The 21,394-nt window shown below is 35.5% G+C and overlaps 1 protein-coding gene across 1 annotated transcript; it reads left to right on the top strand.

The window, feature by feature from the left end:
• The first annotated feature begins 1,265 nt into the window (after nt 1-1,265).
• LOC147076799 (uncharacterized) lies at nt 1,266-13,056 on the top strand. The gene is made up of 3 exons (XM_085940469.1): nt 1,266-1,521; nt 9,236-9,388; nt 11,446-13,056. The coding sequence occupies exons 1-3, from the start codon at nt 1,345-1,347 to the stop codon at nt 12,877-12,879; spliced, it is 1,764 nt and encodes a 587-aa protein (XP_085796595.1). The 5' UTR covers nt 1,266-1,344; the 3' UTR covers nt 12,880-13,056.
• Nucleotides 13,057-21,394: the final 8,338 nt, after the last annotated feature.

Below are 21,394 nucleotides of genomic sequence, written 5' to 3' on the forward strand. Positions count from 1 at the left end.
GCTGGCGGATGCAGTTGGTCGGGAGTACATCGGGAGCCATGACTTCGCAATCCGGGTGTTTCTGCTCTTTTCTTCACTGGCTTGGCTTTGGCAGCATCCTCTTTCTACTGCTTATTATTATACTTTGTTGAGCGCCACCAGAGGCAAGCCTCTGGATGTTTCTTCCTCGCCGTTTCCTATTCCGGTGTTTGGATCTCAGGGTTGTGTGTCCGGGTGAAAGAAATTCCACCTGCTTCTTGATTCCAGACGATCAAAATCAAGAAGCGTAGCCCCACGTTGGGCGCCACTTATCACTCCCCTCCATTTTGGCGTGTGTGAAAATTCTCAACTGTCACTTTGTGTTTTGGTTTCTTTTTTATCGTCTGTATTTGGGATGAAGGTGGATAATTAAGGACACCGGAATTATGATGGAAGACGACGAGTTTATTTACTTTATATTAGCTACATGGTTACATTTTTTATCATTTAATCCTACGGAGCGCAAAATGTACGCGTTCGCGATTTTGCTGCTTGTCGCGATCTCCCCGCCAAAATAAAAAAACCGTTGGACTCGCGAGCTGTGCACAATGCGACGTTGCCATACGTGTTTTTTTTGGACAATGTTGCCGGTCAGATATTATTTATTAGTGGTATTATACATTATTTAATTATTTTCGCAATCAGCCGTTATTATTTGTTGGCTTTGATACCGATTCGGGCCTCTCAAAATACACAAAGACATCCCCAAATGGGCACCATAAGGGGGTGTCACACTACATAATATTATTATGACGACCTTCATACCATTTTCAACAATTTCCCTGCCAATTTCATCCCATATCTTATCTTTCTTTCTTATGTTTTGTAGTCACTGTCAGAGAAATCATAAAGGATTGGATATTTCCGGACCAACTCGATCAGCTGCTCAATGTCTTCGCCATTTTGATTTTACTAATTCCCTTGGCGAAATTGTCCGCCGCGAATAAATTCGCTGTCAACAGAGTTCCCGAAAATCGCAGCGAATATTCGCTGCAAATTCGCACTCAAGACGCAAGGCGGTCGCGCAAGCGTGCTCTGTCCCGTAAGCCAATACGAGCTTGATTGGCGAATAATTCGCTGCGAATATTCGCCGCGAATAATTCGCTGCGAATATTCGCCGCGAATATTCGCTTTGGTGTGGGGGAGGCTTAACGCGTAGGTAGTAGGTATTATTATTTTTTCCCAAAATCTTCAATTTTCATGGAACGCATGTTACAAAAATGGCAACACTTGTCATCTGTCACTACATAGCTGTCATTAGACCAGTAAGTAATACGGCTTCGTTGTGGAGGTGTTGACAGATTTTTATGTTAATTATCGCATAAAATGGAAGTAAAAACCGAACCAAACGATGAAATATTGCCTGACGAACCGGCGGAAAAACTCAGCGACGTCGCATATCAATGGATTCACATAAATGACATCAAGAGCGAGAGCCGATTTGATGTGTCAGTCAAAGAGGAAAACGTCGAGGACAAGGGCAGTAGCATTCACTTAAAAGAGGTGAGTAGATTTCTTAATTGTTTTGGCGTTGGTATTCATAATTTTGTTGGCAAACTCTAGGTCAATTTCTAAACGAAAATTGGCACGAATATTCTTCAAAATTAACAATTATTGTATACCAATTTTCTGGTGTCGTGCAAAAAATGGTTGACACAGTCGCTTTTCCTTCAAATTAACGAAATCAGTATTGCAAAGATAAATAATTGTGTACTTTACTATTTACACACAAGAGCGGCATGCACAATCTAAGATTTCGATCCTAAGGATAAGTCGCCGAAAAGCATGACTTAACTATAGACAATCCTGAGTATAGAGTTAAGGAATCCTTAACCATAGACTACTTTTGTTATGAACACGCCCCCTTCTGTATTACCATTTACCACTGACAGCTGCTGTCATAATAAATTCGCATGTCTATAGAACAGTCCATACACTCAAATTCATTTAACAATGTATCTCAATATGGATATTGACAGTGTAAATTCGTTTGGCATGTACTTGCAAAATATTATTTTACTTTTATACGCCAGCCCGCAGAAATATAAGATGCCAGGTGATAGAATGACACTTGACGCTAGTGTTACCGTAATAAAAAAATATCTTACGGTGCCTGTGGAATCACGTATAATGACTTATAACGGAAACATAAGAGTAGTATAATTAAATATTAATATATATTTATGGTTATTGCATTTATAAAATGCAATTGTCATATTTTTGTCATCGTTTAACAATTATAAAATAATTAACCTAAACTATGGGAAAGAGAATTTTTAAATGTGGTATTATTTTCAATAGAAATGATCTTAACTAAGGACAATGTTTCTGCATAGTGTTTTCTGCTAAGGAAATTTTAGTTATGACAAATGTTTCTGCATTCCGCTCTTACACATGCTGATATAAAAATTCCTTAGTAAAATAACATGTTATTGGGTGACACAGTGCCTCGTACCAATTGACCATTAGCCAAGTCTACACCCGGGACTTTTCCGTACGTGTCACGAATTGAACACAGGGCATGCGTCGTCGGCCCTCAAATCGGTTTGAAAATGGCCGCCATTTTGTGATGAAAGTACTAGCGCACTGCTATCCGACCGGCTTGGATTTCTGTTCGACACCCCAGCAGCTTCGTATTTCTTCGGTAAGATTCGGATTGTTCGTGCAGTTGCTTGTCAATAAATATTTTTATTTGAGTCTATTGGCAGAATAGTTGAACATATTGGATGCATATTAGTATTGAAATATTACGATTTTTTTGTAAAATGTCGACAGAAATGATGACAATGAATTTTATTGAGTATATGGCACATTGCGCATTATGGGATATAACACATCAACACCATACGAACAAACTGAAGTGCAATTATGCCCAGGACTCGAAATGGACCGGAACACACCGGAGCGCCGTTCCGATTAATAAAATCTCGTAGGAAAATAATTTGACCGTCATATAGATCGGCCATAAAACAAAAAACCTAACATTTATTTTTATAAAATAGGTACTCAAATTTAGATAACTATGTTAATATTTTCGTAAAATCATTGAGCGCTCCGGTTCGTAAAATTTTCCATTTCGAGAGCTGATTATGCCAACATATTATTAGCAGGAAGGCGGTGTATGAATTTGTGAAGGCGGGTGTATTATCTATGACTTAACGAAGTGAAAGCTGTGATGAACGAATGTAGACAGTAAAACGGATTCATCTCCTCTGCGCATGCACAAAACTTCTCGGTGTAAAACCAGAATTTAAAAGTTGAAGAGGAAGTCGGTGCTGAAGTGACTAAATGTGGACTTAGCTATTGACAGTTGAGTAAGTATTATTTTCTTCAACGATTGAAGACTTTGATATTGAAAGGCTGTTTGATTGTTTCTTTCGAATTTAAGTATTGCGAGTATTCTGGTAATACGGGAAAGACAAGTTTTATTAATACTGCGAATAACTATTAATTGATATCTGATATATAATAACTATTGATCACTTTTGATGATCATGACAGCAAGCAGTTTATTAGTATTGTCAAACTCAATTCGCCATCATTTTTTTTACACATATTAAAAAACCATGAACATAATTATTGCGATAAATGTATGAATATAAGTAGTTTGTATTCGACCTGTCAAACGCAAACTATGAAAATTTATGTTATTAAATATAATCGAAATATACCATCATAATTCGTCTGGTGTTGTAATTTAGAACCAAGTCCATCGCAGTATACAAAGTATTGAATGATATGTCTATTAGACTCTAATAAGCATATGGCGCTCTCACTCAGCGCACAATTTATACTGGTAAATCTTATACCAATGTGTGCAAATAGTGTAAAAAATAATCAGATATTTAATTATTCAACATAAAATGGTAAGGCGGTGACCCGAGACACCCCGGTCCTGGTAAAGTACAAGGGCGTTAAAATTCCCAACCGGCCCTGTCCCTAAACCAGGTTGAGAACCCCTGCTTTAGGCAAGCTTAGCGAAGGGGCGGAGAGGGTGGTCAAAGTAAGAGTTCTTAATGACATCTTTGAACGCACCATAGTAACACTACGTTATAATAGCTTGAAGACGCCACCCGATGTTAGGATGACGTCAGAATTTAGTAGGTAAATTATTATTTTTTTATTTTAAAATAAATTCACGGTCAATACGTGAAACGTCAGGATTCGAATTCAATGTCACTGTACACACGTATATTGTGTTACTGATTAATTAGGATTATGGATCTGTGTTAAGGGGGTACATGCTCAGCGTAAGTCAAAATGGAGCTTTTGTTCTATTTTCAAAGCATGATCCTGGACATTCCTTAAACGTTGTAGATAATCTATTTATATAATTTTGAAGCCTTATTATCCTTTATATTTATTTCAAACATTGATGACTGCATAACGCATTTTTATTACATGAAATAGTATTCTTTTAAACCTCTCGCTCTAATGTTTTAGAATATAGTCATATTTCAGTACATAAATGTGCAGTGGTGTTAAGATTTTTTACATTTATTAATTTTTAAACGCATTTATAAAACCATCAGTATAATTTATGTCGACATTATTATAGTGAAATATTTACGATAAAATATTTCATAATCTTTGTGATCCCAAATTTCACAAGAATTAGGCATTTTAGTATTCAAAAAATGGGCAAGATTAACACATTTGAAGATAATTCTAAAGATACTAATTATAAGCTATGTCTGTGACCATTCAAGTGTGATAAATATCCTACGAATAATGATTGCTTTATAATAATTATTGACCTAAGAATAAGGTAGTGTTTTTTTGAAATACGCCATTTCTTTTGGCATTCCCCAGTGGTTAAGCTACAACATACGGCCGTAGCCATAAATTAACAAACTATAATTGAAGTAGGGAGTATAATGATGTTAACGCGCGTGTTTAAAAGATATATAAAGGATAATAAGGCTTCAAAATTATATAAATAGATTATCTACAACGTTTAAGGAATGTCCTTTGAAAATAGAAAAAAGCTCCATTTTGACCCACGCTGAGCACGTCCGCCCTTAAATAGGCCGGGAATATACGGGCAACTTCGTGTTGCTGCTGCTGTGATCGGCGGCAAACGAGCTGCCGTCGAAGGCAACTCATGTTGCTGTGCTTGGCAGCGAATGTGTCAGCGGGAGCTGGAGTTTACAAACGAATGTCGACTCATATCCAAAATGAAAGTTGAAGGAGAAGCTGTGTTGTTTATGAAAGTGTTGTTCCTTGAGATTTTAGTACGTAAAAGAAGACGTAGAAAAATTCGCAGATTTTGGATACATCCTATCATGTCTCAAAGGGCTGAACATGGTGAATTTCATACTCTATTTATGCAATTACGGCACATTTTACAAATAAATCACATTTTAGATTCCAAATGCACTCATTGTTTTTTTATGTCACTTATAAAAGCGTCCGTGTCAAAATTATTGTCGTCCATATTTGGCAAAAACTCGTACTGGAATGACGGTGCGCATGACTAGGCGCCAGGCCGTGAGAGAGGTAGGAAGGGCTGAGTTGCTATACTGGGCAGCCAGCGCCGGCGACAAATTAACTGCCGCAACTCGTCGGTTCCGGGCAGCGTGTTGACTGCAGCTGCCGAGATCGACAGCAGTGAGTTGCTGTGTGTGCGTCCATTATGAGTTTTGTATGAAAAATTGGGGTTCTCCGAGTTGCCACTGCCGGCAGCAGCAACACGAAGTTGCCCGTATATTCCCGGCCTAAAGGTCCATTTAATTATAGTTTAAATATTTATTTGAATTTTATAATTAAAATAAAATTAATTTTATTCGGTAAACTTATTCACGAATATTTTATTCACAGTTAATTCGGAAGTATTTATTTACATAAAAGCCTTTTTATTTCACTTAATATTACTCCTTATATTTAAGTTATGTTTATTTTTATATTTTTTTATTTTATTTGTACGGCTACGTGATTATTGCACTAATGAGGCACTTCCTATAAAAGGTTGGGAGCCGTTGTCTCTTTCTAATTGTACCTTTAGTGCCGTCATATATCGATGACGTACTTCGCGGTAACGTATACGTTCGTACTACCCGCGACAAAATCTTTTCCCGATAGATTTTCAAATACGGAACGTCTGCAATTTTCGCAGAAACGATCGCGGAGTAGAGCACTGAGCTCGAATCGAAGAATATTAATTTGTATGGAAAAAGTCCAGTTTATATAGCCAATCGGCGGTTATTTCCCGAGACGAATGATGTCAGAGGGATTGACGCCCTTTCCCTTCTCTTAGGATTTTACTGGTTATCTAGCGAATTCGTTAATGAATCTAATTACAAAATACTCCAGGCGGATGAGGGTCATGTTTACGTTTAAGGCACGGTCTAGAAAGATCGTGGCTAGGCGATACGCGGATTGCGGGTCGTGGGTGCAAATGACGCTTGCCAAACGAAGTATAATTTGTAATATAAATCCAACATTTATCCATTTAACGATCTGTTTATATTTTCTTTCTTAATTTTCTTCTTTAAGCACTACGGTGCATGGTTGGACGGAATGAGCACTTAAAATCACTTCTTTCAGACACGTTTAAAGCGCATAGAAAGCGGCCGTGCATATCCACGGTTGTGCATATATGACGGGTGGTGGTGGGCACTTTAAACTGTTCTATTAGTAATAATAATAATATATTCATTGACATGTTTTCTTTTTAAAGTAAATGGGTAACGTTTTTAGTCATCTTTACACGATTAAATAATTAATACACCCGTCGCCATCACGAAACAAATTGACATGTGCCCAGCTAGACGTTCTCTTTTAGAATGCCAGCGAGTAGTGAGCGAGTCCAAAATTTCGTCGCGTCTATAGTTGAAAATTATTTGCCGTTTCACTGATGTATCGCGCGATATATATTACGATAGTTTAAAATTTAGGAAAATGCGGGAAATACGCGTACATGACTTTACATGACGCTTTTGCGCTCGGAAGATAAACCAATGAGGTTGCTTCATTCCCCTTCCACCAGACCAGGAGCAAAATTCTTGGGCCAATCACGGAAAAGCGGTTCATTTTCCATTTTTCCGGTAAATTAGCAACATTTAACTAAGTTGAAAACAAGTGCTCCTTAGGTATCTACAGGTATGGCGAATTTCAAAATCACCGCAAAAGTATTACTAGTAGTTTTAACATAATTTAGGTAAATATTTTTCGACTCGAAAATCTATCGGCATTATACTAATATAAAAAGAAAGTTTATTGATTGAAAAAAGGTGCATACCTCTAATATGTATAGAATATTATGAATCCTATGACTGCGCGTGCTTATAGTCGACGCTAGAATGATCCGAAGTTTAATTTTACGTGGCTTTTTATACCCGATATTTCCACGTTTGGTTCATATAGATATGTTTACAAGTAGGAATAAGTCATCGACAAGAATTAACACCTGAGTGATATTCACACGGTAAAGCGTCAATTACATTGAGCTACTTTACGAGCTGTATGTTGGCGAATTTAAAAGCGGGCGATTCAGCTACTGCGATTGTGATGATGACACACAAAACTTTCCATTCGCTGAGAAGCCACAAGCCAGCGACTATTTTGACAAAACGTAGTTCGTTTTTTTACCGGGAGGTTGCTACTACGCTCTACTGCGCAGACGCAGTAAGCCCAAACGCTGGCGTGTAGCGTGTAAAGCTGACCGGCTTTCAACTTTTCTCGGTAGAGTGTTTACAATCTGCTTGTTAACTTGTTCGATGATGACACTAGGCGACTTTACAGGCAGTTTGTAAATTCGCCAACAAGCAGCTCGTAAAGTAGCTCAATGTAATTGACGCATAAGTGTGAAATTACGAGCTCTGAAGTTTACCTGTTTTAACGTACTTTTTCACAATTTGGAGACGGTCTGTGAGACTTAGCCGACATGATTTTTATTAAATTAAATTAAATGTATAAAATAATGGTGTCTCATTATTGACGGGTATGGGTTTACGTAGAGTGTTGATTTACACTTTCCACTTATTAAAAACACCGATTCAGGGACATTAGGTATTACGTCAGTGTATTTCGCTTGACAAGTAACAATTAATTATTAGCAACATTATATTATAAACGCACGCTTTGGCGCGAAAGGTGGCAATTTATTGTATTTAGAGGCGACGTTTAAGTTCCAAGGGTAGGTTACCGACTGACTGTACTACCTACTTTCGACCCTTCGTCCGCCCAGAAACAGATAACGATAACTTTATTTTTGTTTGTTTCGCTGTGCATCATGGTCTAGCCTTGATTCATTTACAATTACAATAATATCATTACATTCCCAACTCTGTCGATTGGAGGATTTTTGATGGGGGCTTTAGGCATTATGATAATATAATAAATATTATTTGGTATCAGTATGTACTAAATACGTACGTACTGAAATATAAATTTATCATTTACATTAGATACACGTAGCCGTTCCTTACAATATCTGATTAATTAATTTTATTACAATAGTATAAGAAATCATTATTTTATTCAAGAAAGTATTCCATACAAGCGAGATATAAATTTTTCACAGTCAAATCTCGTCCGATGAGTGTCTCGCTTACTCACATGAACTTATTTATTTAGGAGGTCTCTCCCTCTAGCTCATGGCGCCTCGAGCTCTCATATTTTCACACGATTTCAAAACATCGCGTCATAACAGAATACTTTTATATAATGCAAAAAGTTTATGGTTATAAGTTTACTTCAATTTACAACATTTAGATAATAATGATAACGTATAAATTGTTTACATAGAATTACTTATTTAAACTTATACTCTCGACCTTATGTACTCACATTTTACTTATAACGACCATTTGGTCAATCTGAAAAATCATCCATAGTTTACTAGGAGTAGCTGTGAGCTAATCAGACTGAACTATGGGACTCATTACATATTTCTTTTAGCTTCGTCATGAGGTAGACGTTCACATTTCTGTGTAGGAATTGACTTCAAAGATCAGACCAAAATAGTTGTGACGTCATAAAATCGTCACGAAAATGCCGGCTGAAAACCAGTATTTTGTGGCCCTGCCAGCGGTAAGGTAATTAAGTACCTACCTACATGTTTACAGAGGCAGACAACAACACGCTATGTGATATGTTAAACCACCGCCATCTCATGACTCGTGACAGTTTATTGGGCCGGAATGTCTCGTTTAAAATCACTTGACTATAGTCTGGTGATACTGTAATATTTTATTAATAATGATATTATTTTCAGATGAGTGAATACGTTCTGTCCGATATAAAGTATGAGAACGATAATGAGGGAATCGCCATCAAAGAAGAATTTGTTGACGACGCAATTTGCCAAATCAATTATGACAATCCCCAACCTGGCTGCTCATATCCACAATATATGCCATTAGATCAGGTGCGTATGTTAAATTATAATGGTTGTTTATGACGCTATATAGAATTTTAAACTGTAAAATTTATACACGTTTTAATTATTTTGTTTATTCGAAAGATCGATATTACCACTCTAAAATCATCTTAGAGATAAGGCCACCGCAACTGTTCTCAACAAAGCAAATTCTAAGCGTCCATTTAGGGGCATTTTTTGACACCGCCGGCCGGATTGTCTTATGATTGACAGAAATGTCAAATCGGACAACTTTGGAGGCGAATAATTGATTGGTCCATTTCTCTAACTTAACTTGTCGCCAAATTATCGTGTGGCACATAGTGTCATCCTGTTTAAACCAAATAACTGAATCACCAAATGAATGTCATTCATAATTTCAACAAAAATATCATCGATTTTGGTTTGGTAACGATACCTATTATAGCTGTGAGACTTGGTGCTTAACTCAAAACGAGGAAAACAAATTAGCTGTTTTCCCATTGGACCCACGTTGGAAAATGGGAACTACAGAATAAAACTGAGCCACGAGTTGGAAGAGCTGATTGGACAGCAAACAATCATAAGATTCTGTAAGTCCCAAAGACTACGATGGGCGGGACATGTGGAGAGAATGCCTGAAGTTAGAGCGCCAAGGATCATGACGAAGTGGCTACCCCAACGGAAGAGACCCAGAGGCCGTCCAAGAAGGAGATGGGCTGACGCCGTAGATGTGGACTGGCTTCATATAGAAAGACCCGGTAACTGGAGAAGTGTGGCGAGGGACCGGAGTGAATGGAGAGCGGTTGTGGAGGAGGCCAAATCCCAGCCCGGGATGTAGCGCCGTGGAAGAAGAAGAACGATACCCATTTACCGTACCGCGAGCTCCGGCCATATTTTTGAAGAAATGTATTCCGATGATGCCACAAGCGTGTAAACCAAACTGAATTGTGCATTTTGTCATGATATGCATGCGATGAAGACTCTAAGGCTTCTACTGGAATGGTCTCACTTCAAATGCGACGATTTTCCTTATTGACAAACCGTTAAGCCGGAAATAAGCCTCATCCGCTGAACCTTAGACTATAGATACATCTAGACGCCATCCATTGCATTGCTAAATGAGGCTGCGTGCCGTGCGTTTGGTTCGTGGGCGAGCAAACGCATTCGTATACAAATGTTCGAGACCATAGACCATTTCGCTAGTGCACGCCCAAAGTGCTCGCACTAGACGCTAATAATTAAAATATAATTTTCTTTTTTTTAACTTTATATAGTAATTTTAAGCGGTCAAAATACAACCATTAGTAAAAATATCCATAATTTAAGTTTTTTTTAAAGAAACAGTCACTTGTATATATTAAAATATACTTGTATATATTATTATATATTAAAATATATAATAATATACGAATAAATTATCACGAATATGTATCAACTTACCTATGAAACGTAATACCATCTTCTTGCTTATCACTACGGCTACCACGTTTTAATACATCACACAGAACCATCTTTTCTGCTTAATTATCTAAAAATATTTACAACTGATTTTATGTTTAACACAAAAAATATAAATTTTAGCAGCACGCGCTCGCAGGTTATCGACGCCTAATTAAGCAAAAAACTAAGATTTGGCGGCTACGCCGACAACAAAATCTTCTACAAATCTGTAACCCTTTTATCTTACTCTAGCGCGTGTCGCAGAGATTATACGAGTGCCGAATACTTTCTCACTCGCACTTATGCATCGTTTTTGTTCAGGCCTTGCGCTGAACATAATTTTGCAATCGAATGCAATTATAAGATGGGCAAATCGACAAATGATATAAAAGTAAATTTGGATAATTTGGTATCATTGATCAAATGAGAGTATTCATGTTGATACTAATCATAAATGTTAAAAAATGATCGCAGGATCGCAGTAGGTAACCTATTCGTTAGTCTATTTTATCCAAAAAAACACCAATTATTTACAATGATTAGTTGTCAAAACACATATTTATGCAACATTAGAGAACCCTATCTTTTAACTTATTTATTTTAATATCATTGAACTGAATATGCCAACATTATTCTTTTTGTAGATTTCTACCCAGCAATGTTTCACAGAACCACATCACAGTAAGCCACTGGACATCGTTAGAAAAGGTGCGGTTGACAATAACTTGGTAAAGAACAAAATACCACATGCAACAAATAAAATCAAAAATATGACGAAACAGCATTCAGAGAACAAGATTGGTAAAAAACCACATCAATGCGACGTGTGTTTTGAAAGATTTCATCAAATTAGCCATCTCAAAACACATAAAATGGGACATACTGGTGAAAAACCACATCAATGCGAAGTATGTCATAAAAACTTCTGTGCAATTAGTAGTCTAAAAAGACATAAATTGATACATACTGGTGAAAAACCACATCAATGCGATGTGTGTTTCAAAAATTTTCTGGATATTGGTAATCTCAAAAAACATAAAATGATACATAATGGTGAAAAACCACATCAATGCGACGTGTGCTATAAAAACTTTGTGCAAATTCGTGATCTCGAAAGACATAACATGACGCACACTGGTGAAAGACAACATCAATGCGATGTATGTCATAAAAACTTTAGTGAAATTATTAGTCTCAAAAGACATAAATTGACACATACTGGCAAAAAACCACATCAATGCGATGTGTGCTTGAAAAACTTTTCGCGAATTGGTGATCTCAAAAGACATAAAATGATACATACTGGTGAAAAACCACATCAATGTAATGTGTGTTTCAAAAATTTTCTGGATACTGGTAATCTCAAAAAACATAAAATGATACATTCTGGTGAAAAACCACATCAATGCGATGTGTGTTTAAAAAAATTTCTAGAAATATGTAATCTCAAAGCACATAAAATGACACACACTGGCGAAAAACCACATCAATGTGATGTGTGTTTTAAAAGATTTCTGCAAAGCGGTGTTCTCAAAAGGCATCAAATGAATCGTACTTGTGAAAAAAGATTCCAATGCGATGTCTGTTTCAAAACCTTTAATCAAATTAGTAGTCTCGAAACCCATAAAATGACCCATACTCGTGAAAAACAACATCAATGCGATGTATGTCATAAAAACTTTTATAAAATTAGTAGTCTCAAAAGACATATAATGACACATTCTGGTGAGAAACCACATCAATGTGATGTGTGTTTTAAAAACTTTTCGCGAATTGGTGATCTCAAAAGACATAAAATGACTCATACTGGTGTAAAACCACATCAATGCGATGTGTGTTTCAAAAATTTTCTGGCTAGTAGTAATCTCAAAAAACATAAAATGATACATAATGGTGACAAACCACATCAATGCGATGTGTGTTTTAAAAAATTTCTGGATAGAAGTAATCTCAAAAAACATAAAATGATACATAATGGTGAAAAACCACATCAATGCGATGTATGTTTTAAAAGATTTCTGCAAATTAATGTTCTTAAAAAACATAAAATGAAACATACTACTAAAAAACCACACTAATGAGTGGTGTTTTTTTTTTAAATACTAATTTATCCTCTTAAATGACTTAAAATAACAGTGGTTGTATACACGCACGCTTTCCCTCGTAGATGGCACCGAACCAAGAGCGGAATGCGCGGCAATGCTGCATGTAACTTTGTTTCGTTAACCTTTCTGTGAGAAAGTACATCATCAGTACAATTTATATTTCATTTTTTATTTCCCCATATGCGTCATTCCAAAAAACCATAGATATAGGACTATCATAATGGGGTAGGGGATATTTTTCCACTATGGCAAATGAAAAATATATTGGTTTATATCTGCAGACACTTTTGAACCGCCTAGTACTGAGTTGCATAAAAATAAAGTGAGACACTAGTAATCACGATTCTCTCGTCAACAGTATTTTCTCACCAAGTTTCAGTTAGGGCGTATTTAATTTAATTAATTATTTTAATACCGCGTAATCATCATTACGTTATAATATAATTTACAATCGTTTCTTTAGCTATTTCTATAATAATAATAATTAATATCTCTATAAAATTGCGACGGGTTTAGATTGATAAAATAAATGTTATGTCCATTTAATCATATAATTAAGAAGGTATATTAAAATAAAATGAAATATCTGCAAAAATAAATGATCTCGTTCTGGGAGTGTGCCCTACGAACCCTTAAGGTAGAGTCGCCATTGGCAGCCGGTGACAACCAAAATTACTTTCGTTGGGGGTGCACTAAAAACTTTTTTACCTTATTTAAAAAAAAAATGAATTTGGTGTTGTTTCTGCTTAGGGAATACCTCAATAACCTTCTCATTAAAGTCTGGAACTGTTTGTTGAAAAATACTTTCCACAGATGTCATCAGAAACATACAAATATTTTTTAATAGTTTATCGTTAAAATCATGTCGAAGACTCTGTTTTAATCCACACGTTTTTGTAATATTTAATGCAGGTTTTGGTGCACCAGTTTTCTTATATCGAAGAAACTATTGTTATTTTTGATAAATTCTACATATTTTACCGACATCATTTTTAAACATTTAACTGACTAAACCTTATCACTGCCAGCCAATTTTTACTAGGTTATAACTTGTAGGCCAGCTTTTTTCGGAATAAAATAAATCCTTAAAAAAACATGAAATAGGAACGGAATGATAAATATTTGTGAAAACTCAGCAACACAACATGTTTATCGAGTTTATCGTGAATATTTTCACACTAAAATGATAAATATTGTTTAGAAAATATACACAGAATGTTTATTCTGAAGTTATGACGTTTACAAGAACTCGCGAATATATTCGTCCGTGGCCTGACGCGACATACATGCTTTGACGAGTTAATTCGTCCGTGGTACGGATCATTACACTTTTCTGCGTTTTCTTCACTAAATAGTATAATAAAGTTTAAACGTGTATAATATTCTGCATAAATACGTCGGTATTTCATGATATTATGAAATTGACACAACATAAGTAACTTATCGGCTGAGTATATATAAATGTTTCAATAGCTTGATTGATAAACTAGGTAGGTACTTATTTACTTGACAGCTGGTACCTACTAATGTGCCCAATTTTCATAATATTGATGGAGATTTAGAATTATTATGCCTACTGATCTTAATGAAGGAAGTTTTTCGTTGTTAGAATTAAATAAATTTTACAAATCAATCAATATTTGAGTGATTTTATATTTAAAAAAATATTTGAATCTTTCAGCGACTTCCCGGTTTCAAGCAGAAAAAATTAAAACGTGTAGGTATTAACATAAATAAAAAAAATATCTATCATATTATATCATTAAATTAAGAATAATAAGTTTATTGTACTATTAATGAATCAATAACGCAAACATACTGCCAATCTGGATTCAGGTAATATTATTTTCAAAGAATATCGTCTTAGAAATGTGCCTTTCAAGTTAAATTCTGGGCGTTTGTTTGTCTGTTGTGTTTTTACTTCTATATATTCATGTTTTATAATAAAAAAAAAATGCCTAGATTATCAATTATATGTTATAGAATAGGTATTGATATTGTCAATAATTTAGGACTGTCGATTTATAAATTATAGTAAAAGAGTTAATAATAAAACCGATTGCTTTCAAACTTTTTTTCAAGCTTTCATTGGGCAGATACCTTCCTATTTTAAATTTACCAGATTTAGGTGTCATATTTTTCGAATAATGTCAGAATAATATTATTTTCAATTAAAATATAGGTCTTTTGATTCAGTTATCTGTGTTATATCGTATAAGCATATTTTAAGTGATACAATAAACACGGAACGAAAATTTTACATTTTTTTTTTAGTACTTATATGACACAATTTTTATTCATTTAAAGAGTTGCCCTTAAAGTAGATTTTTTTTCATTTATCTATCAACTGGCATGAAGAAATTTTGATATATTTTTATAATTTAGACCCATGTAACCAGACACTTGATAGTAGTAATTCATACATGTAATAATAAAATATGTAAGTACCTAAATTAAACAATTTTAAGATACACACTGGCAATATTAATCGATATATCCCTTCCTTTTCGGGCTTCTTTACATAAGAAACATACTTACCTAAATATTGAAACCGCCGCGAATTGCCAGAGCTTGTGGAAGCCCCCTTAGTCTGAATGAGTGCCGGCACACTTATATGTTTTTTCCAGACATCAAATGGCGATTGGAGATAAGCAAATATTTGACTTCCAACCATCACACCAATCAATTTGTAACTGGCCACGGGGGGTTCGCTGGCAAGCACTTTGAGGTTGGACTTGCAAGCCATCCGACATGTCCATGCGGAGGAGAAATATAGGATGCCAACCACATCCTCTGAGAATGTCTGAGTGGGTGCTCCGAACAGGAGGAATTGCTCAAGTCACACTAACCTGATGTTGGCCTTATAAACCATTGTAAATTCTTTAAACTCAGTAAGAGCTCACTTAGATCGTAGCAACCTCAGTATTGAGCATTTGCTCCCAGGACATTCCAAGTCATACATTAAATAGATGCCACTGTAGTGTCCCGGTGATACCCTAAATTACGACCGAGTGTGGTCCAGGGCGGTTTGGTTTGGAAGGATTAATTTCAATTTCCTCATGAGCTGTTCCTTTCTACTCGGTCGACAAGGTTCTGTCAAAATCTCTGTGCCATACAACGAAAGATGTATGAATTATAAATGTGTTAAAATATAATATGCCGCTGGCCGAGTGGCTTAAATGCCGGCCTATTGAGTCGAGGGTCCCAGGTTCGAATCCTGGGTCTGGCAAGTAAACATATTGTTTTTCAATTTGTGTATGAGTCAGAGTATGGACCTAATAGGTTGAGCAAGTGGCTGACATCCATTTCTCGTAAAAACAAAAATCTGTCAATACAAACCTCCACTCTGTGGAGGCCCATATGATCCTATTAGGATCGGACATGGTCGAAAGAAGAATGAAAGGTTTTTAAAATGGACTGTATTAAATGTTAGGTCTCAACCGATAATGGAGGTCGCTGCGAGACCCTCACACAAAACAAAGGAGTACCTAATGTGTAAGCAACTGAGTGACACGATCGGTAGCAGAAATAAAATAAATACAATTTGAGTACCTACATAACGGAATATGTAGGAAGAATATAGAATTTCGGTGACTCGTCATCGAAAAATTATTATAAGTACTAGGTAATAAATTTAATAAGGACGCCCGCGCAGAAACGCGGATATGATTGAGTGAGATAAATCATAATATGCTCACTTATGTGCGGCGTACTCACATTTTTTAGGTACTTATTGGATTCATGGAAGGATGATAAAAAATAATTTATTAAAAAAAATGAGGCGGCATTTTATCTCTTGACGTCACTGGCTCTGACTGAGTTTAATGAGTATGCTTTATTGCAAAGTGCCAGGGAGAGAAAATCACATGGAAATTACGAAAAGAAAATGAAGGTACATTGTGTAATAGTATAATACATATAGGAAAGAAAAACGAAGCTAATCATACGGACGGCAAAAATTATGTGAAGAGATCTTCACGCCCGCAATAAGAAACCGCAAATTTTTAAACAAGATAGTTGACCTTAGTACCAACCAAGTTAGACGGGTTCATGGGTTTAACAGCTGGTTGGAACGACTTGAGCATTTATCTTGCCAATCGGATCACATATCGAACGTGAACCGCCAACACCTCCTATCTACATACATGTAAAGTTTACAGAAGGAGGTAAAAACCTTTTCGTTTTTTTGTACTAAACAAATTATTTTTTCAAATAGCATAAATTGTTATAAATGGTATATTTTCACAGACCATACGGTATAAATGTTTATATTTTTCTTTTAATAACACATAGGAGTTATTGGCACAAACACTGTACTTAGAAGCTAACAACTCTTGTAATCATAGGATATTAAAAGTAGTCATATGGCTATTGTTTTACTTTATTTCCACAAAATTTAAAAGGTTAACAGAAATTATAAATCAGATTATTAGTTTTTAATTAGAATGGAAAAAAAATAAGTAGGAAAGTAATGAATAACGCAATACACCTACATGATTTTTTCCCTACTAATTTCAGTGGTGTGGAAGAGAATCACAAAATGAATGATCATCGGCAGGAATTACTCTTTTAACTCTTGCAAATGGTTAAATTTAGTATTATTTGTGATAGGATTTTTTTAGTAATGCAGGCATTTCTATCATTCTATATCTTTATACAGGTCAACCTCCTTCCTTGTTTATTGCGGGGGATACATTCTGGACATGGTCGCGATCAACGAGGCATTCCCTTGTTTGGCCTTTCTACTTTTACATATTGTGCAAAATTTGCGATTACTATCAAGTAATCCATTACAGCCACGTTTTACAGCACTAACTCGTTCGTAATCTTCATCCATGCATTGATTGTGCATACTGTGATACACGACTGGGAGACTTCATTCCACGCTTCGTCGTTATTTCTGATAGCTTTCATCATATATTGTATCCACCAAACCCGCATAGCATCTCTATCACCTCCATCAGTTTATTCAATGAGTTGAAAAGACAATCCTTGGATGCTTTAAATCCAGAACCAGTCTTCTCCTTTATGGAAATAAACGTACATGTTAGCATTCGTTTCCAATAGAGTCCCGTCTCATCCTAATTAAAAATTAAATTTGGTGGATAATTACCCCTTTCCACAATTTCCAGTTTTAAAAAAAGATCGCGATAGGTACATCGAATCTGTACTCGCCGGGGTCGCGATGAACGGAGGGGAGGTTACCTGCAATATATAGTACTAGCTGTAATGAAAGGACTAACTTTAACCTTCTAAAAATCAGCTGTCAATACAATGCACCTCCGTGTATATCTCTTCTTTTTCAGTTATTTCTCCTCCCTTGCCCTTTCTTTTTTGATGATACGATTTTCGTTTTGCACATGATTTATACAATTAACAGATTGGCCAACTCATATGTTACACGTCATGTCTTTTGACGGGGACGAGTATGTCTACGTTATGATTTTCTTGAAATGAATGCATACCAAAAGCGCTTTTTGACCCAAGACTGCACCGTACAACCCCAAACCAAGGGTATTTACCAACATGTTTCTGCAAACTGATATATACCAGGTACATCAAGATGGTAGCATATATATATCAGCCAAGTCATTAGATGATGGTGTGGGAGACGTTGCTTCTGCATATTAACAGATCATTAATATTGTGATAGTGTTTCAGTAATGTTCGTTTCGAAAGATTGTGGTTCTGCAGATATGCGGATTGCATGATTGTTGTCCAGTTCCCATATTTTCTATAGCCAAAAGATCCATGATTTTTTGTGTTTTGATACTCTAGTGCAGGGGTTCCCAACCCCGTGCCCGAGGGCACCATCGCGCCCGCGGAACGATTCGTATGTGCCCGCCACTATTCGCAAATTGTTTCCTTCTGTATCAATCCTCTTACTTGCCAAATAAATGTAATGGAAATGGCCGCCTGTATTGCAAATTTTGTTCAAGGTAAGACAGAAGAACTAGGGTTAGAAATTTTGGAGCTTAAGAATGATATTTTGCTTAAATCCTTAATATCAGAGGACTTTTAGAATACAGTGGACAGAGAAAAGTTTCCATTTTTGAAAAAAGCGGCATATAAAATTGAATCATTTTTCGGTTCGACATATTTATGCGAATCATTGTTTTCAAACATGAACTTAATAAAATCAAGATATAGATCTCAACTCATCGATGAGCATCTTTATGATTGTTTGCTAACAGGATTATCGTCATACTCTCCTAATTATGAGGCACTGGTCAATGATATGCAATGCCAAAGATCACATTGACATATTGATATTCTATTTTTTATAAATTGTTTTCTTTGTATTTGTGTTTTTGTTTACTTTGTTTACGTTTTGTAAATACATTTCTCTCTGTGTATGCAATTTGAATAATAGTTTTATTTTTTTGAAACATTTTTGTTTATTATTTATTAATAAATTATGAATATAAGAAAATAAATTATGGGAAATTAAGAAGTTATGGAAGGAGTTTGTCGATTAAAAATAGGTGGTGCCCGCCACCCTACCGATATTTTAGAATGTGCTCTAGAGTACAAAAAGGTTGGGAACCCCTGCTCTAGTGACTAAAAAATAATGCAAATAGTAAAAAAACTATATCGGTATAATATGATGCAATTAAAAATAGCTAAAATCTTTAAATAACTCTATACAAAGTTGTTCAAAAGAGATAAGGAAAAACCTCCTGTCTTCAAATAGATTTTTTAAATGATAAAAATAGTGGAATAAAGGCCATTTTTATGGAATATTTTTGCATAAAAATGTAACACGTTTTCAATAAAATAAATAGAAAAAACAAGCGCAAATGACACCAAAATCCATTAAATACTCAATAAATTGAATGGTGACTACGGCTGCAAGACGTTCCCATATAAAATCCACCGTCAAACGCAAGTTAGGAGATATTGTTTGCACTGTTATGGAAAATAAATATTTATTATAAATGAAAAATAAATATTTAGAGCAAAAATATATTTATAAGCTATTACCACATGGTGTATTTCCATGCCGATGGCATTAAAAATATCATTACAGAAAAAATGCTAGTTAGGAGGTATTGGCGATTCACGGTCGATATGCAGACATTCCCAGAGGATATGGTTGGCATCCTGTATTAAATTTCCCCTCAGCATGTACATGTCGGACGGCTTACAAGTCCAAGCTCAAAGAGCCTGCCAGCGAAGCCACCGTGTCCAGTCATAATATTATATAATGATCTATGATTCTAACCCGCTCGGTGCGGTTTCTACGTCCTCAGCATGACAATGAGGATAATCATCTATTTTATAGTTATCCAAAATCTTCGAATGGAGTGTCATGAAGATGGGGCCTCAATCAAGTTCAGAATGCCGCTGAAAATCTCAAATTTTTGAGGGTATTTAAGGAGTTGGTACCTGGTTCGTGAAGCTGCTTAATTTGGGGTGTCGATGTGATTATCTGGGAGTGAACTGCATTCATAGGTATACTGCACTGGCTTGTTCATTTTGTGATGACGTTATAAAATAGTGCCACAATTGATACAAAACGTTTGATATTTTAGAACATTTTTCACCGCCTAGGTATCTGGAGTGTATTGTGTATTGTATTTTCACCAACGACCTCGTTGAAAAAATCAATGGTCATATTTTCGCTACTAGGTATATTAATGATATAAGATATAAGTATTCAATCTTATCATTTTGTTGAGTTAAAATTCGCTTTGCTAGGTGGGTAAGCATTATATAGAATGAACAGCGTTTTCATTGAAAGGTAAGAGACCACGTCATGTCCTGAAACCATTTTTTAAGATATCCCGGTTTAATGTTATCAACAACGCATTTAAAAACAGTGGAAAAAAAGTATTTTTGGAGCACACTTCTTCAGGGTTTTCAATAGACCACTCATGGACATCCTTCGTCCACATTTTCTTCATCGGACCAAATAGGTACGTTATACATCTACTAGTTGAAGTAGCGTCTTTGCATTAAGTACATAAATAGTGCAAATACCGCTATTTGCAATGTGTTACATTTTAAGCATAATTCGTACGACATATTTTGTGATGTTGTGTATCCATCGATGATTAAAATGACTGTATAGGTATTATTATTATTTGATGTTATTTTTTACTAGATGAGTTTGATATCCGATAGGAATAATAGTCTCGGATGACAATCGCCATTACGGAGGTGATATTTTAGCATTTTTTTCAGGAATACCGACGTTTGTATTCCTCAGTTCTCAATTATTCTCTCAAGACACAGAGAGAATGGGCGGTCTTTAAAAAACGACCAAATTAGAATATTTCCGATACATTTCACGGTGTATACATACTGCATACGTACCATTTTTCGGAGACAATTTGAATTACGATATCTACTCTACCTACAATTATTTAAAAACAAGTCCTCTCAATAGGTATTTTAATTATTTATTTTTTTAGAGCTTAAAAAAAACTATAGTATAATTATTATTTTCAATCGAGGACCATACGTACTATAATTTTTGCCGAAA

Source organism: Rhyacophila brunnea, unplaced genomic scaffold (genome assembly GCF_057557595.1).
Source record: "Rhyacophila brunnea isolate RB1 unplaced genomic scaffold, BYU_Rbru_1.0 scaffold_13, whole genome shotgun sequence".
NCBI lineage: Eukaryota > Metazoa > Arthropoda > Insecta > Trichoptera > Rhyacophilidae > Rhyacophila > Rhyacophila brunnea.